At 42.6% G+C, this 24,271-nt stretch overlaps 1 protein-coding gene across 1 annotated transcript in view; it reads left to right on the top strand.

The window, feature by feature from the left end:
• The window catches only part of LOC147899542 (synaptotagmin-2-like), a 28,932-nt gene extending 4,902 nt beyond the window's left edge, over positions 1–24,030 (top strand). The window contains exons 2-12 of the mRNA XM_087377851.1: positions 10,524–10,622; positions 10,734–10,784; positions 11,229–11,352; positions 13,110–13,228; positions 13,424–13,525; positions 13,667–13,741; positions 13,983–14,062; positions 14,156–14,399; positions 14,553–14,894; positions 15,006–15,137; positions 23,532–24,030. Coding sequence (XP_087233977.1) covers positions 10,524–10,622; positions 10,734–10,784; positions 11,229–11,352; positions 13,110–13,228; positions 13,424–13,525; positions 13,667–13,741; positions 13,983–14,062; positions 14,156–14,399; positions 14,553–14,894; positions 15,006–15,137; positions 23,532–23,660 — 1,497 coding nt within the window. The 3' untranslated portion in view covers positions 23,661–24,030. The remainder of the gene's footprint in view (positions 1–10,523; positions 10,623–10,733; positions 10,785–11,228; positions 11,353–13,109; positions 13,229–13,423; positions 13,526–13,666; positions 13,742–13,982; positions 14,063–14,155; positions 14,400–14,552; positions 14,895–15,005; positions 15,138–23,531) is intronic.
• The last annotated feature ends 241 nt before the right edge of the window (positions 24,031–24,271 follow it).

The raw sequence follows: 24,271 nt of genomic DNA, 5'->3' as shown, positions 1-24,271 counted from the left end.
ATGTGAAAAGCCTGAAAAGAGGAGGCATTATTTACGTGGCTCCGGGTTTGTGATGTGTGTGGGTAACAGATCACTTAGGACTTCTATACTTGCACGGTCGTGTTAGGCTAGATGCTTATGTAGGACTTCAACTTTCTAATCTGGTTCAGAAGAGGCGCCATAATGTGGTGGCTGATGCGTCCGTCGCATCCATTCTGTGAATTTTATGAGTTTTACTGAGATCTGGACTGATCTCTTTCTATGCCTTATAGGCCTGTATGAGCATGATCATTATCTCAGCCATATCTGTCAACAGGTCCAGCTTCGCGCATGCCCAGATGAACCAAGGTGGTTCAAATTTAAGGGGGAAAGCAATCCAATGGCTGTCCTTGCATGGCCACAAAAAGAAAGGACTGCTTTTAACTCATAGGTCTGCAGTTAGTCCTTCACTCATGTAAAGTGAGAGTAATGTGCACGAAGATAAGGACAACCCATAACACCTCACAGCATCGACATAACTTCACCTACCGAGGAGAGCCAGTGGAGATCGTACAGTCCTACGCCTACTTAGGGGCAGTCTTTGCGGGGCCAGTCTTCACGATGACCTATGCAGCCAGGGCTCGACTTACATGAGGGCAGGAAGCTCTAGCTTGATTGGAGCGGCAGTGTTTTCAGGCACATTTTCAGGACCCCCGATGATGGCTATTTGACACATTGGTAAGGCCAATAGCCATGTACGCAGGACCCTTCTACGAGAGTGACCTGACGGCGACGGAGTGGTGACATTTCGAGGGTGACTATGGGATCCAGGATAATTTAGAGCAAGCCTTCAGTCCCCCACAAGATCATACAAGCAGAGTTTGCTATGACACTGCTCGAGATTGATGCCATCTTGTAGACGGTTACTCATCTTGCAGGGGGTGGGCCTTACCTAGAGGGAGGCTGTGGAGATTGGCACTACAGCCATCTATACGACTAGCTGAGAGTGGGGCTCGCATGGCTTGGTATGCACACATTTCCGGCTACGAGATGAGATCAACTGTATTATACGGTTGGATCTACTCCAGCTTTTTACGTCACGGACTTGTGGGGGACCAAGAGTTCCCCATCAAGACCCGGTTCTACCATGACTGTTTCCTGAGAGAGTCGGAGGATTGAGTGATCATCAGACCCCAGTATCTGGAAGACAGGCGAATTTCACATGCCCTCAGGATTGCCATGGAACAGGTGCAGGTCTCATCCCATCAACTGAGGATTGAGACGGGGAGAGCCACAGGTACACCTAGGGAGCAATGGATTTGCAGATTATGCACTCTAGGAGAGATAGAGAGGGGGAGCATTTTCTATGTACCTGTCTATGTACTATGAGATCCGAGGGCATTACCACTCATCTTCTAGGAGGGACATGGCTTCGGGCCTCTCTCTCGGCTAATTCACCAAGACCAAGTCTGCGTTGGCCTCCATTTGATGGAGATGAGAGGGCATAGAGAGATCCTTCTGCGTCAGATCACAGAGTAGGAGAGGGCAGTGCCGCAGGAGACAGGGGTAGCGACACGTCCACATATTTCTAGACATCCGAGTCTGCTTCTAGACATGTTGGAGTAGAGGAGGAAGAGATCCACGACATGAGGGTAGTATGCATCAATGGGATGAGACGACGACGGGGAGGGATATAGCCAGAGATGTAGGAGCCACACACGATGCATCGACAGACTAGAGCATGCACGATGGAGGTGACACATCGCAGCTTTACTCAATTGAGACCATCCAACCATAGACATCACTATCCATATGGCCCATTGGATACGAAGATCACTGAGAATACACCCCCCGCCATAGCGTGAGACGACCAGGCAGACACTGATACGAGATATTTTCGCAGTTCACATGAGTGCCACCGTAGCACCTGGCTATGTCTTCTGACTTTGATTTTGAGATTGAGTCTAGCTATTAGCCCCTAGTTTTGGACTTTGAGTTTGTGTCTATATTTCTGAGCTTAATATAGGATAGTACTCAACTAAGGTCTTAGTGAGCCCTTTGTCCTGCTTGTATGAGCATGTGTTAGTCTGATATTGTACTTTGTCTTATAGGCGGGCGAGGCCTCCTGAAGACGGTATTACATCTTTCTTTCTTTCTTTCTTTCTTTCTCTCTGTCTCTTTTCAAAAGTCTCTCTCTCTCTCAAGCACTTATCTAAATGGAAGACTGTTGTGATACCATGTTACCAGTTAGAGAGTAGCTAAAGCGGAATATTGAAAGAGATGAAAGCATGAAACACAAGATATCACAAAGCAACACAAAGTATACTGATCACTAAGAGGATACGAAACAGAAAGATGTCTCACAAACTCATGCACAAGGTCTTAAATAGACAAGAGAAAGAGTCCACTTATCCTGCACACAACACACCACCATCAAGTGTCCCGCATGTAAGGAAGCAAGTACAATTAGTTGCCACATAGCACTCACATGTCTCACTTAGCCTAGCACACAACTACAACCTTAGATACCCACTCCACTTATGTACACATAAAGCCATCGAGACTGGACGCTATGATCATTGATTTCTCAACATATTTGAGCATGCTGCCTATCTTGAAGAAAAGGCTGTTAAGAGCATTTTCATTGGTTACAGCTCAGAAAGCAAAGGGTACATATTATACCAGCCCAGTACAGGCAATGTTATTATTAGCATAGATGTTGCCTTTGCTGGAAACTCTTGGTACTGTTGACAGCTATAAACCTGCCTTTGTTGGAAAAGGCTATGCTCAGCAACTGAGGAAACATTTGCATCCATGTCATGCATTAGAACCATTAGGTGCGTCATTGCCATAGCAGCACATCATCATTGGCAAGTGCATGAGCGTGATATCAAAACCACTTTCCCTCACTGAGATTTACAAGAGGAGATCTATGTCTCTCAACCTCGTGGTTCTGAAGTCAGAGCATCTGAAAACAATGTATGGTAGTTGAACAAAGTACTATATGGTTTGAAGCCGGCACCCTGGGCATGGTATGCCAAGATTCATACACGCCTTATGGCCTTGGTTTCCAAAACAGCCCTACAGAGCATAGTTACGAGGAAACGGGTTCCACACCCCTCCCCCAAACAAAAATATTTCCCTAAAGTGAAACGTTTCCACAAGGGGAAACAACACATTTCCCCTTTTTGGGGCACTTGGAGAACTGTTTCCCAAGCTGAAACAGGCCGTTTCAGCATGGGAAACCCTTAACACAGTCAGCAACCCACCAAAATGTTGGTCTTCATGGATTATGCATGGCCAAGGAAACTTGTAAATCCAATAGTGCTATTGATGGTATTGAAGTGAGGGATATAGCTTGTTGATAGCTGAAGTCTATGTGCTTGTACCTCATCTATCCAAAGGTATAATAATGATGCCCTCCAAATTTTAGAACATACTAGAGTATTTGTTGTGTGTGATAAGACATTCACCTATGGATATTGCATGTACTATGGATAATGTGGCATGTCTACAACAATGTTGGTGAAGAATCACATGTTCTGGGATAAGAGATTGACCTACTATGGATAATGTGGCATGTCTACGACAAGGTTGTCTTTTTTTCATGTATTCTCAAATATGAGTATTGAATGGTGTCTCCTTTTCCCTTCCCTAAAACCCCTTGCTAATGTCCCCGTTTCAGCCCCTCTAAATATTTCTAGAAACTCTTCCATGTCCCCCACCATTGCTGTTTCCGTTTCTGTTTTCTTTTCACCTAACCATGCTAGAGAGAGCACTTTCTATGTCCGGAAGTGTGCTTCTGACTTGCTGATCTGTATGTGGATCATATGCTCTTGACTGGATCTTCCACTGATCATATTCCAGCCTTTAACACTAGTTTGGTAGCAATACAAGACATAAAAGTGTCTTTTTGAGGTTTTGGCAAAAAAATCACAACTTGTTGTAGATGTGTTTTTTGGTGATTTCCTCTCTTGAGCTTAATGTAGACTCATAGGACTATTATCTAAAAATATAAGGAGCACAAAAACTGTTGCATGTGATTACCAAATGCTTACATATGTATGGTATGAAGATGCAAGACATGGAATGGAAAGGAAAGTAGAAAAGCAAGACTAGGCAAACATAATGGAAATGAAAGAATGCTAGAAAGAAATGTACAAGCAAAGTAAAGTACTTACATGATCAAGAAAGGCTCGAGGCTTGATTGATTTGACATGAGAAAGTACAATGCCTTTATAGGATAGACACACATACTAAGTGTCAAATGTATATGGGATAAGTTCCATAGTGACACGTGGCACTCTAGGATATAAAGTAGTATAGTACTACTCTAGAACTCAATAGAAACACACTAAAAGTCACTCAAATTGACTCCATTTCCTAACACCCCCCCATGGAGAAAAGGTGAGGGACTATAGGTATGGAACCAAAGTCATGATAATGACGGTCATCAAAATTGTGCATGCCGGTCTAGAACTAGACATGGTTCCCACACAATCTCAGAGGCAAGTGAGCATGGCTTAGAGGCTAGTGAGCATAACATAAAAGTACTCATCTAGCATGGCTCAGAGGCTCATCATGCATGGATGCATGATCAACTCAGAGGTCTAGGAGACCAATGCACCAACAAATAGACCTATCAAAGCCAAAACATATGGCTCCCACAGTTCATCCCCTCCTAGCTCCAAAGACTAATGAGGAACATAAAGCCACACACCAAAAATAGAAAAGAAATACATCATTTTAGAAGGACTATCCTATAGAGAAACGATAGAGAAGCGATAGGGTTTGCAGTGGAGCGATCAGAAAATAGACAATACTAAGATACAACTGAAGAACGGAACTCAGAAAACATAGTGCCTGTCGGTAATATGAAAAACTGAATACAAGAACCTCAAGCCGTCGTGTCTGACGGACCGTGGCTGAGGTGAATCAGAAAGATGATTCCATGTAGAGAGACAGTAGAAAAGATAGCAGCAGAGGGAGCGTAACGCAGTCCTCCGTGTAGCTCAATGATGATGAGGATGATGGGGGCTGGAGCTGCCCTAGGAAATGGCTGAAACCAGCATGCTCTGAGGAAGGAACCTTCAGGCTATCTGGAATAGCAACATGATGAAGAAAAGGAGCTGATCTGGGGCAGAAGGAGCTGATCTGTAGCAGAGGAGCAGAAGGGGACAGATCTGGAGTAGGTTGGGACAGATCTGGAGCAGAAGGAGCTGATCTGGAGAAGAGGAGCAGAAGGGGACAGATCTGGAGTAGGTTGGGACAGATCTGGAGCAGAAGGAGCTGATCTGGAGAAGAGGAGCAGAAGGGGACAGATCTGGAGTAGGATGGGACAGATCTGGAGCAGAAGGAGCTGAGCTTAAGTAGAGGAGCAGATCTGAGCAGAGGAGCAGAAGTTGGGACAGATCTGGAGGAGAGGATGGAGCAGCCAGGAGGCAGGAAGGAGAGGCAGAAGAGGAGGCAGCAGAGGAGGCAGAAGTGGAGAGGAGAGGTAGATGGAGCAGGCGGGCCTGCAGCAAAAGATGGAGGAGATGAGGAGCAGCTGCAGGTCCTGTCCTGTCACTGGAAGTGTGAGGGCAGAGGCCTTTTATAGGCCAGACCTAGCTGGTCGGCCAGCTGGTCGGTGGGCCTGCCAGCTGGTCGGCCAGCTGGTCGGTTGGGCCTGCCAGCTGGTCGGTGGGCCTGCCAGCTGGTCGGCCAACTGGTCGGCCAGATCTGGTCGGCCAGACCAGCTGGACTTTTTGGCCATTTGTTTGGCTGAGAGAGCTGGCCTTTTGGTTGGTCTGTGAGCTATTTGATTGCCCCGTAAATTGGGGATTGATCAGTTGCTGAATATATCCAAGGTAGAGTATCTTTATTGACTCAACACACATTATTCATTTTTGGAAAACACCCTTAGGGCAGAGTACCCACATACATCATGCTCAGAAAGCAAATAAATCATCATCTCCATCTTCCTCTAGATGTTGGAGACAAACATGTCTGATTTGAGCAGTGAGAGCATGATCATGTGTCGGATGGTCATCTTCGTCTGCATCATCACTAGTGGCGGATGCCACCCAACTGGCAAGATCCTTCGATTGTTGTTGGAAAAGCTTCTGGTAGCGCCTGTCCTCTGTATGACCAAGCTTGTTGCAATATGTGCACTTGAACGGTTTGAATGTGTTTTCTTGTGTTGGTGGAGGCAATGGCCATTTTCAACTAATAGAATTGCATTTTCAAAAAAACCTTGGAGTTGGTGATTTTGTTACTAAATATATTCTCGAGGCGTGTCCAAATCTCCTTGGCTATTGACTTGAAGTCACTGTGATGAATCAAAGAATCATCTAGGCAAAGCCCGATGATTGCAATGGCTCTTGAGTTGTGTTGCTTCCAAATCTTGCGTGTTGGAGGCTCCGTTGATGTAGCAAGATATTCATCATCTTCATAATCTTCAATGGCATCCCAAACATTCTTCTTCATGAGAAGGAGTTGGACCTTCATTTGCCATGTGGGGAATCCTTCCCCTGTGAATTTTTCCATGAGCAAGGAACTTGTTGATAGTGAACCCATTGTGGATGAGCTGGGAATGCAAGCAGAGAGAGCTATAGTGTGTTTCTTTGACGGGCAACTGGAGTAGAATGGCGTCCGGCAACGCGCAGGCGCAAGAGAATGGCGGGCTGTTCAGGGGCGAAGCTGAGAGGATAGGTGACAGCAACGTGGCTGAGAATTGCAGGCTGCTTGCTGCGGGCAGTGGCAAAGGTGTGGCGCCTAGTTGCATACAGCAGAAATGGGAAGACGTAAGGAGTTGCTGTATCTAGTGTAGAAGAAACACATAGGGAAGATCGATGGGCAACTGGGAGTTACGAGCTGAGCAGGGAGCTGAGCTGAGCGGGTATTTTCAGCAGGGAGTTAAGAGCTGAACTGCCACGAACTGAACAGTCACCACGAGCTGAGAACTCTAGTCGAGTTTGCTTGATGAAGCCATTTTTGGTGAGGCTCGGGTGGAGGAGTTGAGCTCAAAAATGGAATAGAGAAGGCAGTCCTCCAAGGGGAATGAGGGGGAGAGGCTTTGATGTGCTCAACCTCTTACCTCAATCTCTTGGAAGTTAGCCTAGCTCTGATACCATATGAAGATGCAAGACATGGAATAGAAAGGAAAGTAGAAAAGCAAGACTAGGCAAACATAATGGAAATGAAAGAATGCTAGAAAGAAATGTACAACCAAAGTAATGTACTTACATGATCAAGAAAGGCTTGAGGCTTGATTGATTTAACATGAGAAAGTACAATGCCTTTATAGGATAGACACACACACACTCTAAGTGTCAAATGTATATGGGATAAGTCCCATAGTGGCACGTGGCACTCTAGGATATAAAGTAGTATAGTACTACTCTAGAGCTCAATAGAAACACACTAAAAGTCACTCAAATTGACTTCATTTCCTAACATGGTAACACAGTCTTTCACCCAAACAGTACTCAGATTTGAAACTTTATCTAGCATGCCTGAAAATAAAATTGATTTCAAGGAGCTAGCATTTTTTACGAAGTGTTTATAAGTATATCAAACACCTAATAGGGATAAAATTTTGTTTCAAAATCATTTTGGCAAGATTAATTTATCAATTAACAAGAGTGGTTAGCCTAGTAGGTTGCATTATAAGTCACATTTCATAAATAAGCATCTTTATATACTACACATAATAGCCACAAAGCGTCATATCTTAAGTATAATAATATTATATCATAAGGGAAAGTCACCACATCACAATAAAGGCTAAAACTAAAAGAGATTAAGTGCTCCTCATATCAACTACCAAAACAGGTTTCGCATTAAATCTCACTTTTATAGTTTTGAATTATCACGTATATAAGTGTTCTGCGTAAAACTTTTTTTAATTGGTATCACTCATTCATGATTAGAGGCACTCTATAAGCATAATCTAAACTTATGAAGGTTCTTATGATGTGTATCTTGAATTTAGCATGGATTACAACATAAGGAACAATCAATATACCATTTGAATTTGGTATTCTACATGACATTAGTTCCCCTTAAAACTCACGCTACTCCATAATATCCTATTGAAGACATATACGAAGTATGGTTGCATTTGGAACGTGTTAGACATGTTAAAGAATTTGTAAAAGATCAATTTTTGCCTCGCCACCAGCATTCACTAAAATTACATTTAAGGCCATAGATCATAAGGAATATGATTATCTACCTCCAAGGAAATATAAACATATGTGTTATAGTTATCCTTAGACTCTAAGACTTACAATCTCTAAGAAAATTGATTCTAAGTAAGAAGTATGGCCATTTTACCTAAAACCTGAGAAAACTGCTTGAAATATTGGTGTTAGGTTGATCTTAAAACTTTAGGTAGAACTCAAAGTAATAGGTGCAAATTCCAATCCATAATTTCAAAAATTTTTCAGCATATAAACTAATATGGAAAATAATAAAAACCCCAAAATACCTTATCGATGCTTTTGAGTAATTCTAGGAGGTGGCTAATTTAATAGACATAAAAGTGTCCTAGGACATTTTTATGTCCTTCTACCAAACTAGTGTTAAGGCTGATTTGTAGTAGTCATTTTCTATGACACGTTTGATGCAGCTGCACTACTATCTTGGCATTCAGTTTGCTCAACTGGAGCGGGGTATTATGATGAGTCAATCTAAATACAATGGCAGCTCCTACATAGAATTCAATTTGAGGACTACGAACCGGTTTTTACACTTGTTGAGCTGGTTAGTGATTCTCCATGGATGATGCTATTGATCCCTTTGATGCCATTCTCTATCAACAGGCTGTTATATGCCCGATATATTTGTGTTGCACATGGCCAGATCTTTAGTGTGCTGTTTCCCAATTAAGCAAATTCATACATAGTCGCAATTTGGCAGGCTGTGAAGCCTGTCTACCGATACTTGAAAGGCACTCAAGGGTTAGGCCTTCTCTATGGCCACCATTCTTCACTCACTATGTATGGTTTCATAGATAGTGACTAGGCTTGATGCTATGACACTAGTGTCACCAAGTGGCAGTTGTTTTATGCTCAGAGCTTCATGAGTTTTTTTGGGTTCAGCCTACAGTTGCTAACGCGGTGCTGTGAAGTTGAGTACAGAGAAGCTTTTACAGCCACGGTGGGATGTAACTGGCTACAAAAAGTACTTGCAGATCTTGATGTTGGTGAGACATCTCCCACCACTATGTACCGTGAAGTCAGAGTGCTTTAGCCAGTGCACAAAATCCAGTGTTTCATGCTGTACGAAGCACATTGAGGTTCATTATCACGATGTTAGAGAGAGATTGCTAGTAGGGGGATATTCACTTGTCTTATGTTCCGGCACAAGACAGTATGGTAGATATCTTCACCAAGGTGCTTCCACGACCCAAGTTTGAATCTTTTTGGCAAGCTCTACCGTTTTCCGTTGTGCACAGTTACATACTTCAGTATCTGAAATTCTGACATGGTATCAGAGCCGCGTCAATGACTCTTGTGACACCCCTTAACCTTGAAGGGAGGAGCCTCTCCATGAGAAAGAGGCGACCCCGCTTTCAGGAGCAGATCTCTGTTTTCATATTCAAATTTGTCTCACTCCCCCTCCTAATCCTTTCACCAAGGTGCTAAATCTAGGAATTGAACTACAGAACTGAAAGCAAGTCAATACAGAAATACCACGCAAGTGGATATATTCTGTGAAAAGATATGATAGAGTGTTTGTCCCAGACTCTTCATCTTGTTTCATTGTAAAAAACTCCTGCAATTCTTTGAGCCTAAGCCTAACATCCATATGGGATGAATGACTGCTTTTATTTGTGTATAAGTATTTCCTTGTGTCCTAGTTCCATAAGTGTTGTTTCTTGCATTTGCAGTGTATAAGAGCTTTCGCATCTCCTAATTTTGTAGTTATGAATTCTTGCGTTTGTTTTGGAAGCTTTAGAGGTATTCTTTTATGCCGTTCTTTTCCATGCATGCATTTTTTTTTCCCAAGAAAAGGACTTCTATTAAATATGGAAAAAACCCGTGAGAGCATGCTCAATGCGGAGATACATCACAGCATGAAAAAGACTTCTATTAAGTATGGAAAAAACTCGTGAGAGCATGCTCAATGCGGAAATACATCACAGCATGAAAAAGAACACCCTAGAAGGGCCCAATAAAAAGCTCCTCAAAGCAAACAAGAAATAAACCAAGCCTGAGGCTGCAAGTGCCATCTCAACCCTGCAGTGGACTCTGAGAAAAACGGGGAGCCCCTCCACCATGCATGCATTTAGCTTGCAACTGTCTTTGAATTCCAATCGTATGCACTTGTATGGTGAAGCTACCTTTAGATCCTTTCTTTCAAAAGTAAGAGATACTTGTTCCAAATGACCATAATATTTAATTTAGCAATGTCTAGCTTCAGGCTCAAAGAGCTGGCAAAATTCACTCAGGAATCTAAGTGGTCTTTGCATTGAAGCTGGTCGCGCTTTCTTTGGCATGGTTGTATTCTTCTGTTTAACTTTTGTGGATATAACCATCCAACGTTGACCGTTGCCAGTTTCTGATGTTGATTGTCAGGACCCCATTATAAGGCCTTTGGGTGAGCTTGATTCAAAGACTCTACAAAGACTTCTTCCGGAGATACCTCTATGGGTGAAGAACCCTGATTATGATAGGGTAATTTTTTGTTTCTGTACAGCTACATAGAATAAATATCGATAACCGTTTTAAATATCGTAACAGTAGTATGGCTGCTAATGGTGGCTATGGCTGCTGTGTTATGTGCAGGTGGATTGGTTGAACAAGTTTATCCGTGACTTGTGGCCTTATCTTGATAAGGTAGGTAGGGAATTTTGTGCTTGCTTGTTTGCATGCAAAAGTCTATATAGTAGATATTGTATGCATGCTTGAAATATGCATGTGTACTTTGACATATATTGGAACAAGTTTTTCTTTTGTTAGTGTGCACTGTATCAGGGAACATGCAGGAAGCTACAGTAACACAATAGATCACACAATGTTGTACTTGCAGATGGGTATTTTTAAAGAGTTATTGTTTTTAAAATTTGCAATCTAAGGTCCTTGTTTGCAATATATTTGAGAGTACAACGATGGCAAGTTTCATTTAGGGCCAGTGCCATACTGGTCCATTGCCTCTTGGAGCCCTCATACTAGAAACAAACACATTGTTACTATCAACACTAAAGCTATGTGATGCTTGCTTTTTGAAAAAGGAGGATTTCCTAAATATTATGGTTTTGATTGTTGGCTTGCATGATTCAGGCTATTTGTAAGATAATCAGGGAGACAACAAAGCCAATCATTGATCAATACAGTGCAAAATTTAAGATTGATTCAGTTGAATTTGAATGCCTAACCCTAGGCACATTACCACCAACAATACAAGGTGAAATGATCTTCTATCTAAGATCCACTTTCTTTTTGTGAGATTTATTTTTCTTTGCACTGAATAATGTGGGTGACTGCTTTCCTGTTTGGATATTGTTGAATCTTTTCATGTGCTGCTTATATTGTTTACATACACTGAACTATACCTTTGTGTCGGTGGCATGAGCACGTTTTCATGGGTGCTCATGGTGGTTTGAAATTTAGTATTGTGTAATTTAGACCATACTTAACTGGGCGTTGATTTTGTTGATGTGGAAACAAAGTATTGTTGCAATTGATGCTTGCTAGTGCCTTGTTTTACCAATTACACGAGTCTTGAAACAAGATCAGTGCAAGTATGGTTGGATGTAGGAACTTTCAAGAATCAGACATTTCAGACAAATTCAGTAAACATGTTCCGGTCTCACACTGCTGAAGAGTTCACCAGATGAGTGGGCTCCTCTTTTTTGTGCAGGCATGAATCTGCTTTTAAGATGCATGGGGCTTCTCATTCTCATTCTTCTTGTCGGCTGCTTTCTTCCTGCGTTCTGTGGCATAGTGCCCCATCTTATCGCAATAGAAGCTCTTAACCTCCTCCTTATTTGAGTCAGAAGATCGTCTTCTTGCCCATCCTTCTTTGCTAGAGATGCTGGCTTTCTTTTGCCCCTGCCCTTTTCCTATGTCCAAAGCTTTTTCAATGTCTGTTCCATCATACATCTTCATTTAGGGCTCTTCTACAAAGATCCTGGCTCCAAGCTCCTCAAATGTGATTTGGCTACTCCTCTGAATTGTAGTCAGTGCCATCGCAAACCTTTGGTAACTCCATGGTAGCTTGCTCAAGCACAAGCCTTGCTAGGTTGTTTGTGTCCAAGTTTTTCCCCATCGAGGCTAACTAGTCCTGAATCACCTTATGCCAGCATGTGTTGTGGCTATCTATTTCTGCTTATATTTCACTGTAGCATTTCTAACTTTTGCTGTAGTTGGAATTCCTTCTAAAGCTGATGGCATCTGCATTGTTTGAAGAAGAGGAGATTAGTGGGCCTGCCCATCTTAGCCTGCGTTGATTTTTAATGGAAGAGGGAGCAACAGAGGTCCCCAAATGTAACCAGCCTATTATGTGCTGGATTTTCAGGGGAAGCATCTAATTTTGGATGATGGAGGAGGTTCTTGTTTTTAGATTCATAACTATGGATGCTTTTGAGTTCTTTTTAAAACTTGAAAATCTCTGCCAGCCCTGCCACTGATAGAGCAACAAAAACTTTCGTAGGGAGATACAAGGAGGGGAGACTATAATCTATCAATATACATCATAAACTCTTGTTCTCTTTTGAAGGGTAGGCGAAGCTTTTGAACGGTTGATCTTCATCTCATGTAGGGATATTTATAGATGAAGGGATAGATCGGTTGTATACACATGTGTTTATATATAAGCTTTATTTCAAAAGCGGTCTCCTCAAAAGCCACTTTTGGCTACTGAGTAAAAATGGTCTTTTCTATTTGACCTTCCAAAATCAGGGAAAACTAGGCTTCTCACACTAGAAATCTCTATAAACCCCTGGTGCTCTGCTCTTTTTTATTTTGGGTTGAATGTGTGTGCTCCAAATTTCTGCTTTGTAGTTTTAATTAAATGTTGTCCAAAAAGAGAGTGAGCCTTGAGCTCAATGTTCTTCCATCTATTCAATCAAATGTATATCAGCAGCACTGTAGTAATTCACTATTTAACTAAGATTTATTCAAGTAGTAAGCTCTAACCTTATGCTTGATCTGTCCACAAAGGGGTGAAAGCGTTTGACACACAGGAATCTGAAATGATCATTGAACCTGCTCTAAAGTGGGCTGGAAATCCCAATATCCTTGTAGCAGTGAAAGCATTTGGTATAAAAGCAACACTACAGGTACAATATTGAAGTTTACAGTGATAGTCAACTACTTTTCTGTTCTGGTAAAGTTGAAATAAAATAGATGTTGAATATAATTTAGGAGATTCTGTCAATTGTTTTCCATTAAGAAAATCCTCAACATTATTTAATAAGTCATGTGCTATTGAATATGGTGCCATGGTTATGTCATGGAGCTCTTCCACATGGCAGTTGGTGGACTTGCAAGTATTTGCTGTTGCTCGGGTTACTTTCAAGCCACTAGTTCCTAGCTTCCCATGCTTTTCCAAAATTGTTGTCTCTTTGATGGAGAAGGTCTTTACTATTCTCTTTGTTACTCTATTCTGTTCCTGATTACTTGTCTTACTGCAAGATAAGAAAGATTGATTAGTTTCTTTCATTTTATCATTGAAAGACTGTCTGATTAGCTTCTTGTAAAATATCTTCTATGCGTAGCCACATATAGATTTTGGTTTGAAGCTTGTTGGAGGAGATCTGATGGCAATTCCTGGTTTATACGGCTTTGTACAGGTAAAATTTTGTACATTATTGGTTGATGATAGCCTATTTTAGAGTTAATTTATTCTTCACAAATGAGCATTATACTTGTCCTTTTGTGAACTTGAGAATAGACACCATGAGGAAACTCAATTATTTTTTTAATATAAACAGATTTGGAATGCTTGGCTAATTAGATGGTGTTTATCGTGATGGCAGAGGTTGTCTAGTGGATACCGCCTTGTTCTTTAATCATTTTTTATTTTTCTGGCAGGATCTCATCAAAGAGGAGGTAGCAAAATTGTATTTATGGCCAAAAACCTTGGAAATACCTGTTTTGGATGAGTCTAAAGCGTAAGCTTATATCACTTCTTTATATCCCATCCACACACTGCTTATTTTTTTTCTCTATTCTAGGATCCTGATCTGCTGTGGTTCATGTGACAGAGCTGTCAATAAACCTGTGGGTATGCTTCATGTGAAAGTCGTAAATGCTAGGAATTTGAGAAAAGCTGATGTCCTGGGGAAATCCGATCCATATGTTAAACTTTCACTTGGTCAAGGCACCCTTTCAAGGAAAACACAAGTGAAGATGAGTACATTGAATCCTGATTGGAATGAATCGCATTCTCTGGTGGTGCAAGATCCAGGGACTCAAGCTCTGGAACTCCATGTGTATGACTGGGAAAAGGCAAGTCAAAAAGATCAGTTGGTCTCCCAGTTTTGCTACTGTTGTCTCTGAACATAAAGGAAGATTGAAGCTTGGCATACAAACTTGTCTTGCAGAAGTTGACCTAAGTTTTTAATAACACTCATGGAGATGGTTTTTCAATTCACCTTGCAGGTGTCACATCATGATTTCCTAGGGATGCAGGTAGTTCCATTGACGACATTTACACCAGATGAGCTCAAAACTCTGACGCTAGATCTAAGGAAAAACATGGATGAAAATGATCCATCAAATCATAAACCCCGTGGACAAATCACACTTGAGATTGTATACAAGGCTTTCAAAGAGGATGACACAATTCCTGAAGAGAACGAGGAAGAGACAGCACCCGATGGAACACCACAGGGTGGGGGCTTATTGGCTGTTACTGCACATGGAGCAGAGGATTTGGAGGGGAAACATCACACGAATCCATATGCAAGAGTTTTGTACAAAGGAATTGAACACAAGACAAAGGTGAAAGATTTGAGTGATGTTTATATTGTATTTCCTTATAAGGAATATGTTGGGTTGCTTACATGGTATAAAAACCATCTGATAAGTAAGAAAGGTGTGGCAATTTTGCAGCCTTTAAAGAAAAACCGCGATCCGAAATGGCCAGATGGGATGTTCGAATATATATGTGATGAGCCTCCAACGAACGACAAGATCAGAGTGGAAGTGATGAGCAAAGGCATGGGAATAGGATTGCACTTGAGGGTAATTATCTATCTCCAATCGAGACTTTCTATTTTGTCTATTGTAAATGAGATGCCGTTTGCATGAAGCCAAAAAATGAGGTCTGATCCATTTTGAAGAAGCATGCACTGAAGATGTAATAGAACTTTCTTTTGGCTTTTCCTTCATGGAGGGGTAGCGGAGCAGCACGCTTGGAGCTGACCCTTCTTGCTCTTGGTCCTTCACTGGGTGGAGTCTATTAAGCATTGCCTTTTGGAATGCAGGCAAGCTGGGATAATTTGGGCTGGGATTGCAAGACTTACGGGCAGATTTTATTCCTCTGATTTCTTCATCAGTTGGGGCTCATTGGCCTGGCCCTCTTCGATAGGGCCTCATGTATTTTTTGAGAGACAAGTCCAGACTAGGCATAGGCTTGCTCAAGGTGTCGGTATCCCAAGGAGTCCATCCTTAAGGGATCCTTATAAATGAGCCCACATCCCATATATATAGACTCACCTGAGGGTGTCCTTTCCTAAGGGCACCTGTACACTGGGTATACTAACTTATCCCTTTAAAGGGTCAAACTCTTGGACCTAACCTCATTATTGATGCCAGCTCATGCCATAGCCTTCAGGTCATAACAGTAACCGGTTCATGCTGGTAGCCATTCAGCTATAAGTAGACTGCAACTACACACCAGTAAATTTCAGGTTGGACTGAAGTGAGACCTCCAATGGTATGTTTCGAGTTTTAAAATGGACACATAGGGCCATGCATGCACAGAACTTCAAGCTCATGCATATTGGGAAGGCCCAAAAGCAGGCTCTCAGCGAAAGGCTGAATCCTAAGCCTAAGGAGGGCCATGGGGGCACTAATGTACGACTAGCAGCAACCGGAAACCTTCAGCTTAGCAATAGTTGTCACACTACACACAATAGAAATTAGTGCTCAAACAACTTGAGCTTCCTCTCCTCAGCCCTCATTTCCCCCCCCTCTCAGCACACCTTCTCTCCATTTCATTTACCTCTTCGTCAGGCTTTCTTCTCAGCCCATGAACAGGATTCTCCTGTCATTTTGCCTCGTCCCTTTGCTTTGTCTTCTTTGCCACCTGGCCTCCTTCCACCTCAGTTTTCATTTCACTTCAGTTTTTGTCTGCCCTCGGCCCTCTTTGCCTTCCTTTTCTCTCTTGTTCCCAGCCCTCCCGCGAGTTCTCCTCAGTTAGGTTCGCCCAAACCTTAGATGACTGCTGCCTTTCCTCCACTCTTTCTGCCCGCCTAATCCGAGCAGGCTGACTTGTTTACCCACTCTTCTTCTCTTGATCTTGATCAATGAATGGATGGTCTGCTTCTACTCTTGCCACTGCGAACAGCCGAGTTGGCTGTTTGTGCTACTTTGGATCTCTACCTCCGCCTTTGGCCCTTGTGGTAGATAAGAGGGCAAGGATTGGCAATAGAAGAGGTGTGGAAAAATAAATAAGGGGTCTATCAAAAGGTTAAGGAGGAAAGCTGAAAGAGGGGAAAGGCCCAACAAGGACAGCTGGGGCTGAGAAGAGAAAAAAAGCAAGGACGAATCAAATGTGTCAACCTTGGTGAGGTGTAGTGAGCCCTTCTGAGCACTCCCTTTCTTCCACCCTCTCCACACTCATTTTCTTAGGAGCAAGAGTTCTAGAGGACTTTGTTTAACTCTCGGAAGTATTTTGACGGTGAGTACTAGGGCTCGCCGAAGGAGCTCTCTTGTAGCATCCTCGGTTAAAAACAGGAAGTTGACCAAATTTTTTATTTTTATTTCAATGAAAAGACTTGGTATGAAAAGATTTTTAAGAGCAATGCTTATGGCAGAAATACATCATACATAGCATGCAGAACAAAATACCCTGAATGGACAAACAACCAACTCATCAAGAAGAGCTAGTAAAGCACCAAGGTTGAGGCTCAAAGTGCCACTTCAAACTTATGGAGAAACGAGGGGAGCCACTCTGCTCCTGGGGGAAATAGTCCTCATGGTAGATACCGCCTAGGAAGAACCCTGCTTGCTCACCCAAATGGCCATTGAAGTGTGTACAGTGTGTGGCAAATACTAGCCAATGTGTGTGAAGGGGGACCTGGGATCCATCAAGAGTGTGTGCATTTGGATCTCCAAATATGCCACTTTGCTAAAAGCTCCCAAAAAGTATCCATCAAGGCATGTCTAGGTCTGCAAGGAGAGTCGGGAACAAGCCACCAAGCCTTAGGCCATGAAGAAGGGGAGAGAACAAAAATACTCAGAACTCTAGTAGTCCCCTTCCAGATAAGCCTTGTGGCTCTGCAATCCCATAAACAATGCTGAATGGAACCCTCAGCAGAAAGGCAACAAGCGCAAGGGCTGACCCAAACCTGGACTTCCATAGGTTCACTCCACTCCCTCCATGAATAGAAAGCCAAAAGAAACTAGTGATTTTCTATTCCTGAGGGATTTTCAGATACTTCTCCAAAAATTCTGCAATCTGCAAGCTCTCCCAATGAGCAGCTCTGGTGGGCTTCTAGGTCTTGAGACTTAGAAACCTTCTGGCCCCCCTTGCATCTTTTGTGTAAACACCAGTTCATATATGGCACTAGCACCATACATAGCCAACGAGGCACACCTTGCACCTGCATCGTCTAGTGGAGCAAAAAAGGATCATAGGCCTTTGAGGTCTAGATCTCTATCCTCGAAGTTGCGCACACGAATTCCAGAAAGGATGTGGCATCTTGCACTTGCATGTAGTTTCAAGATTCAAAGCTATTGAGGCGAAAGACAAGGCAGACCTAGAGGGGGATTGCTAAGCAGGGGAGGGAATGGGAGGATGAGAGAGATTTAGGAGGGAAGGATGGGGCGTTGTGCTGGGAAGATACCAATGAGCATCTCATGATCCAAAGAGTGTGACTTTGCGACATTCCATGTCGACATTATGCTATGAGAGAAAATGATACAGGCATCTTTTATCGGACCTTTTGGGAGAGGTTTTAAACTTTGATAAGCTCTTCCTTTAACTAAAAGGAAAGACATGCTCATTAGGGGGAGTAATGGAGCACTAAAGATTTGGCTGTAGCGTCATCTTTTTAGGGAAAATGTTGAGGATGACAATATCGAAGTTACTTTATTTATCTTGTATTATGCACAATAGAGTGCTAAAGAGGTACTAAATGTGAGTCTCCCTCCCTAACCCTAATAGGGTTTGAATATAAATATGATTTTCTAAAGTAATAGGATCTCGTAATCTCATGTCCACTCTCACCCATCTCCCACTCCGACATGTTGTGTGCTGTACAGAATAACCAGCACACCTTGCTGAACAATGGAAATGAAGCTCTTTTCAATGTGACATCAAAAGATTTCCCACATAGGCAAAATGCAATCTGCCAAGAAAAGAAGAGGATTGCAGCAGAAAAGAACCTTGATAGGTGTGCCACAGATTGTGTATGGAAGGTATCTTGTGCAGACCACTAGTCTCAGCCAAGGGGGACTGGAAATTGATGATTATGCTACTGCACCTCCCTTATCTTGAGTCTCCAGTGGGGTAAGCAGAGGGGTTAAGGAGGCACGTTGTCCCTTTCTATCCAATCTAGGGCTGGCTGACTAGGCCTCTTTGGAGATCTGACTGTCATGGGCATCCACAGCCCCCGCCATACTCTTTTCACATGCTGCCACATCAGCAGCACAGCAGGACAGATCCCGCACTACAGAAGTCAGCAGAAGACAAAGCAGGTTAAAAACACGCAGTTGTCTTTTCCATTCCAAAAGTCAATACGTTGACTTTCTCAGCATTGACTTCTGACCAACCTGGTCAATGGTCGGCGTTGAACAGACGACCAGGGTTGGCCAGTCAGCAGCCCTTCTATAAAACCACCAGTCCTCACTCATTCTTCCATCTTCCGGTGTAGCAACAGTTCCTCCAGTTTACCCAACAGCATTCATAGCAGCAGCAGTATGGTGCCTCCATTCCAGCTCGTTCACCAACAGCAATAGCCCTAGTAGCAGTAGCTCCAGCAGTTCCAGATTCAACGACCCCTGCAGACGGCAGACGACGATCAGCTTCAGCAGCTTGTCCCACAGCAACCCCAGGTCCTGTTGGGATATCTCAAGGTGTATGCCTCAGGCACACCTTATGTTTCTATGTGTGAGTGCTAGAGGCACAGTTAGGTGCCCACAAGCACAGTTAGGTGGTGGAAAAGCCACATAGGATGATTGAGTGAATCTAGGAGCAGATTGAGGAGATGATTGTGGAGCTTTGAGGTCATCAGTGATGTCAGTGACCTTGTATGAGGTGCCTACTTAAGGACCTCTCTTTTCTTCATTCTATAAGCAAGTATTCTGATTTTGTGTCCACTCTACTCTTTCCTTTTAGTGTTCCAACATGGTATCAGAGCCATTTGATCCCCCTTGAGCCCATTTCTGCCACATCATCATCTTCTTCTTCTCCATTTTTCTCTTTCTTCCCAAAATCTTTGAGAGCTTGGTTCTCCACCTACAAACGACCATTGCCCAAACCCTTTGAGCTGGAAACTCCTCTAGTATGGGCGAACTTCCACCTGCAAGCAATTGAAGAAAAAACGTCTGTGGTGGCTGCCATTCTCCAAACAGCGAATTTCTTCTGTTGCTCAATACTCCCTGCCTGCTCCGCCATTGCCTGAGCCCTCTTAGGAGTAGATGGGCGACCTCAAGACGAAGATTTTGAGCCATTTTTCAAGTCATTTGGTTCAGTAACGAGGGAGAAATCGTCAAAACTCAGTTTCAGCCTGTAGCAACTCTCCCGGGCAAAAGTGTGCACCATTTCGTCCAACCTCTGTGCTGGACCTTCTCTGGTATATGAGCTTTCTTTTGCTTCAGAAAGCCCTCTTTTCCTTGCTTTGAAGAGTGAGCTACAAGCCCTCCAAGTTCAGCTTTTCATTTTTGACAGTTTTGGACAAGTTTTGAAGATGATGCTACATAAAATGCTACTCTAGCATTTCTGGTCTTTTGAAGTTTTCAATAACTTCACTACAAGTGTTGCTTCAGTTTTGTTTTGACTTGCTAGACCTGGTTGTGATTGGAAAGTGTTTATTTCATCCACTTCTATGAAGCATGCAAAAAGTAGCATCATTGTTTGAAAACTAGTCACTACTATTTGCTACATCAAGTGCCTATACTTTGGAAGCATTTCAGTTATTTTTGCCTTGTAAGAGAGATAGACACTGCCCAATATCTGAATTAGACCCTCTCATGGCTACCTTATATAATCTTGAGAAGTTCAATGGAAAGGGCTTCCATACATGGCAAATGAAGGTAAAATTTGCATTGATGCGGGAGAACTTATGGGCACTTGTCAAACCTACTCCTACCACTTCTTCTACGGCCTCATGCTGGAGAAACTTCAACTCCGACACGACTGGCAAGGGATCCAGCAAGAGAAGAAAAAGCATATGGTATAATTGCTTTAGCTTTGGGTGATGATTACATACATCATATATCTGACTTGGAGTCTCCATCGGAAGCTTGGCAGAAGCTAGATTTGATTTTTGGTGCAAGCTCTCACATATCTAAACTATCACTTAAAATCTCTTTCTTTGAATTAAAGATGGCAAGTGATACTACTTTAGCTGCTCATGTCAACTATATGCGGAGTCTTATGACTCAGTTAGCTTCTATCAACTCTCCTATCACCCCTGATGATGCTATGGCAGTGCTACTTAAGAGTATGTCTGAAAGTTTTGATCACATTGTTAGCACTTTGAAGAATCTTCCCAATCCAAACCTTGAAGGCATTATCTCAGCTCTCCAAGAAGAAGAAAGACACATGGAGCTAAGGAAAGGCAATGACACTGCTTATGTTATGTAATTCCAGAAGGGCAAGTATTCTCCTTGCAATCACTGTGGAAAGACAAATCACCTTTCAAAGGACTGCTTCAAAGTTAATCCATGCAAGCACTGTGGCAAAAACAACCATAGTGAGAAGTTTTGCAGAGACAAAGCAAAGACAGAAAATGCAAATCTACTTACAGTGAATTTGCCTCCACAAGATGAGGCATCCCATGAAGATTATGCATTTTAAATCATCTCTATGTATGCTCCAGATCTCTCTTTTTATGTCAAGGTACTCAGCCTGGATAGTCCTCCAAAATGAATGAAAATAAACTATTGTGTGTTGTGTGTTTTGTAAACACCTCTGGTCACCTTATGATGTAGGCCATGTGTATGTTTTGCTCCATGGTACCTCCTGCAGACATTGTGTGCATGTACATGCAGGGGAGATAACCATTGGAAGGTCTGTTTGTATCCCTTTTTGTTTACCTTACACCCAAGGGAACCCTTGCTAGCATGAGAACCTAGCCATAGATTTATCCTTGACGACCATGAGATGGCATGAGAAACTATGAGACTAGATGTATCCTTGACATAGCCTGAGGCATTTCCTTGAGGGGGGGTTTGTTGGGATATCTCAAGGTGTATGCCTCAGGCACACCTTATGTTTCTATGTGTGAGTGCTAGAGGCACAGTTAGGTGCCCACAAGCACAGTTAGGTGGTGGAAAAGCCACATAGGATGATTGAGTGAATCTAGGAGCAGATTGAGGAGATGATTGTGGAGCTTTGAGGTCATCAGTGATGTCAGTGACCTTGTATGAGGTGCCTACTTAAGGACCTCTCTTTTCTTCATTTTATAAGCAAGTATTCTGATTTTGTGTCCACTCTACTCTTTCCTTTTAGTGTTCCAACAGGTCCCCCAGGGGTCCTCGGGACAGCAACATGACTAGCAGGAGCTCCAGCTCCCTTACGTAGACCTTTCCAGCCTCAGCAGTCGTCATACGAGCCTGAACAGTCCTTCCAGGCAACAGCTTGCCTCAGCTCAGACGGAGCCTTCAGCCATCAGCTCTGGCCCCCCAGTGGAACTCAGCGTGTTGCCTCAACTCTCTTCATTGAGGAACAACAGCTGTGAAGAGGTATTTGGTGATTGCCAGGCCCAAAGCATAAGAAGAAAGGTAGTAGCTTAGCATAAACTCAGTGTTCATTTCTATCTAATTATGCTTCAGTTTCTCTCTCTTGTTTCCATTCCTCTGCACTCACATGACGGACTTAGCTTAGTGAGAGACTTTAAGCCCTCATGCTCATTACATTGACTGAGGGTCAATTTAGCCAGGGTTGAGCCCAGTCAGTCCTCCTGACCGATTAGGATGGGGCTGGCCTAAATTCAGGTCGGGCCCATAATTGGGCCTCTAGATAGGCCTTTTAAACCCTGGCATAGTCCAAGCTAGATGTGCTCTTAGGGGAATCAATGCCTTAGTCATTGTCCCGTTTGTTGACTAGGTGGATTGACAAATCGAGCAGAGGATTTCAAGCAGGTGCAGTTAACTTGAAGGCTCTAAATCTAGGCTACATGTGCTCTTAGAGGTCACTGTCCCATATGTTGACCAAGGGATCAAGCAGAAGATCTCAAGCTGGTGCAGTTAATTCGAATATAGGAGTGCATATGAGATCAGACCAGTTGTTTATTTGGGATTTTCTGCTGAGTACCTAAAGTGATGTGGTTCAAAACTCAAATCTGCTCTTGTGGTGGTATTTCAGACCATCTGTGCAAGAGTTGATGATGATGATTCCATAGAGATCATTGGTCTAGGGACCTAGAATTGATATATGGCTGAAACTAGAAAAATGTATTATCAAGTCTTATATTAGGGGGACCTTGTCGTACAGGGTAGAACAGGTGCCAGGAGTGCAGTACTACAGATATGCCTTCGAGGTGGGTCAATTCTCATCTATGCTAATTCTGATGGTGGGTATTGTCAGCCCCTTACTAGACGAGGTCGGAGAGATTCTGTAGGTTTGTGGCAGAACCTTGCTGAACCGTTTCCCATTTGCTTGGTTCTCAGCCTTTGCTAGATGAAGTTGGAGAAATTCTCCAGAGTGATGGCATAAACTTGCTGAACCTTATAGTTAGGGAACTCTAAGGGGCATGTTTGATTTCTATGAATAACTGGTCACAACATGGCATATGCATTTTTTCAATGGGATGATGTTCCATCTTGCTAACTTATATCTCATATATGAGATCTTGTCGAGGCACATCCTGATGAAACTTGTACATTGTATGGATAAGGCTGTGCTATGTTATCTGTACGAAATTGTAGGTTTCCTCTGTTAAAGCTGCTGCTGGGAGACGAGTATCATAGAGGAGGTCACGGAGTTTCATAATTGGTCACAGTTTATTTAATCGTTATCTTGTGTGAAGGTGCGATCTGTCAAAGCAAGGTGGGTTAGCATGACATGCCTTATATACTGTTGCAGACTTCACTGCGCTTCTGCATCTGATAATGTATATGTATTGGGAAAATGGTGCTAGTTTTTAAACGCTTTCAAATTTTTATCGTTTGGCAAGAGGGTTACCTGCAATTCTAAGCCTTCTGATTATGTTGTGCATGACTTTCTGTGGCATTTCTTTTTGGCAGGAATTATTGGGCTATGTGGAGATCAACCTTGCTGATGTTGTCAGAAATAAACGTATAAATGAATCTTATCAACTGATTGACTCAAAAAATGGAAAAGTTAAAGTGGAATTGCAATGGTTACCAGGCTGATAAATCTGCTGACTTACGCTTGAAATATTTGAAGGATCTTGTCCCAGTTTTGTTCAACCTCCTTGTTTCGATGGAGTTCAGCAGTACCTGGATTTGCCAGGCTTTTTTGTTTGTGTGTACTATGTCAGATACTGTTTTGTAGTACAGCTAGTGAAACAAATAATCATATCATGGATATTGGAGATGGCTTGCAAAGATTAGTCAGCTTGAGGACTACTAAGATTGGTTATTGTTAAACACAACTGGGGTTTGTTGGTGTTTTCTCAGCTGGAGAATTAGAGTGGTCATTGCTAAATACATGTCCAGTTTGTTGTTCTGTTTGTATCTATTTCCATTTTTGGACCTCATTTGAATGGAGTACATTCTAGTGATATTTATAGGTGGGTTATGATACATATTTATAGGTGCAAAATGATGAAAAAACTTGTTCTAACTTCTCTTGCCTCGAGTAATATCTGTTAGTGTGAATCAATACATACTACAGGTTACTATAACATATTGTTAAAACATGCCTGAAATCAAGCACATCAGCAGCTGTAGATGCATTTTTTGGAAAGGTGCAATTCTGAGTCTATTTATTGTTTGCCTGTCTGAATCTGTACCTTATGGCA

This window comes from Dipteris shenzhenensis, chromosome 8 (genome assembly GCF_047967505.1).
Source record: "Dipteris shenzhenensis isolate YYH24624 ecotype China chromosome 8, Dip_SZ_1.0, whole genome shotgun sequence".
Taxonomy (NCBI): domain Eukaryota; kingdom Viridiplantae; phylum Streptophyta; class Polypodiopsida; order Gleicheniales; family Dipteridaceae; genus Dipteris; species Dipteris shenzhenensis.
The sequence above is the reverse complement of the archived record's forward strand: the minus strand, read 5'-3'. Positions and strand labels throughout refer to the sequence as shown.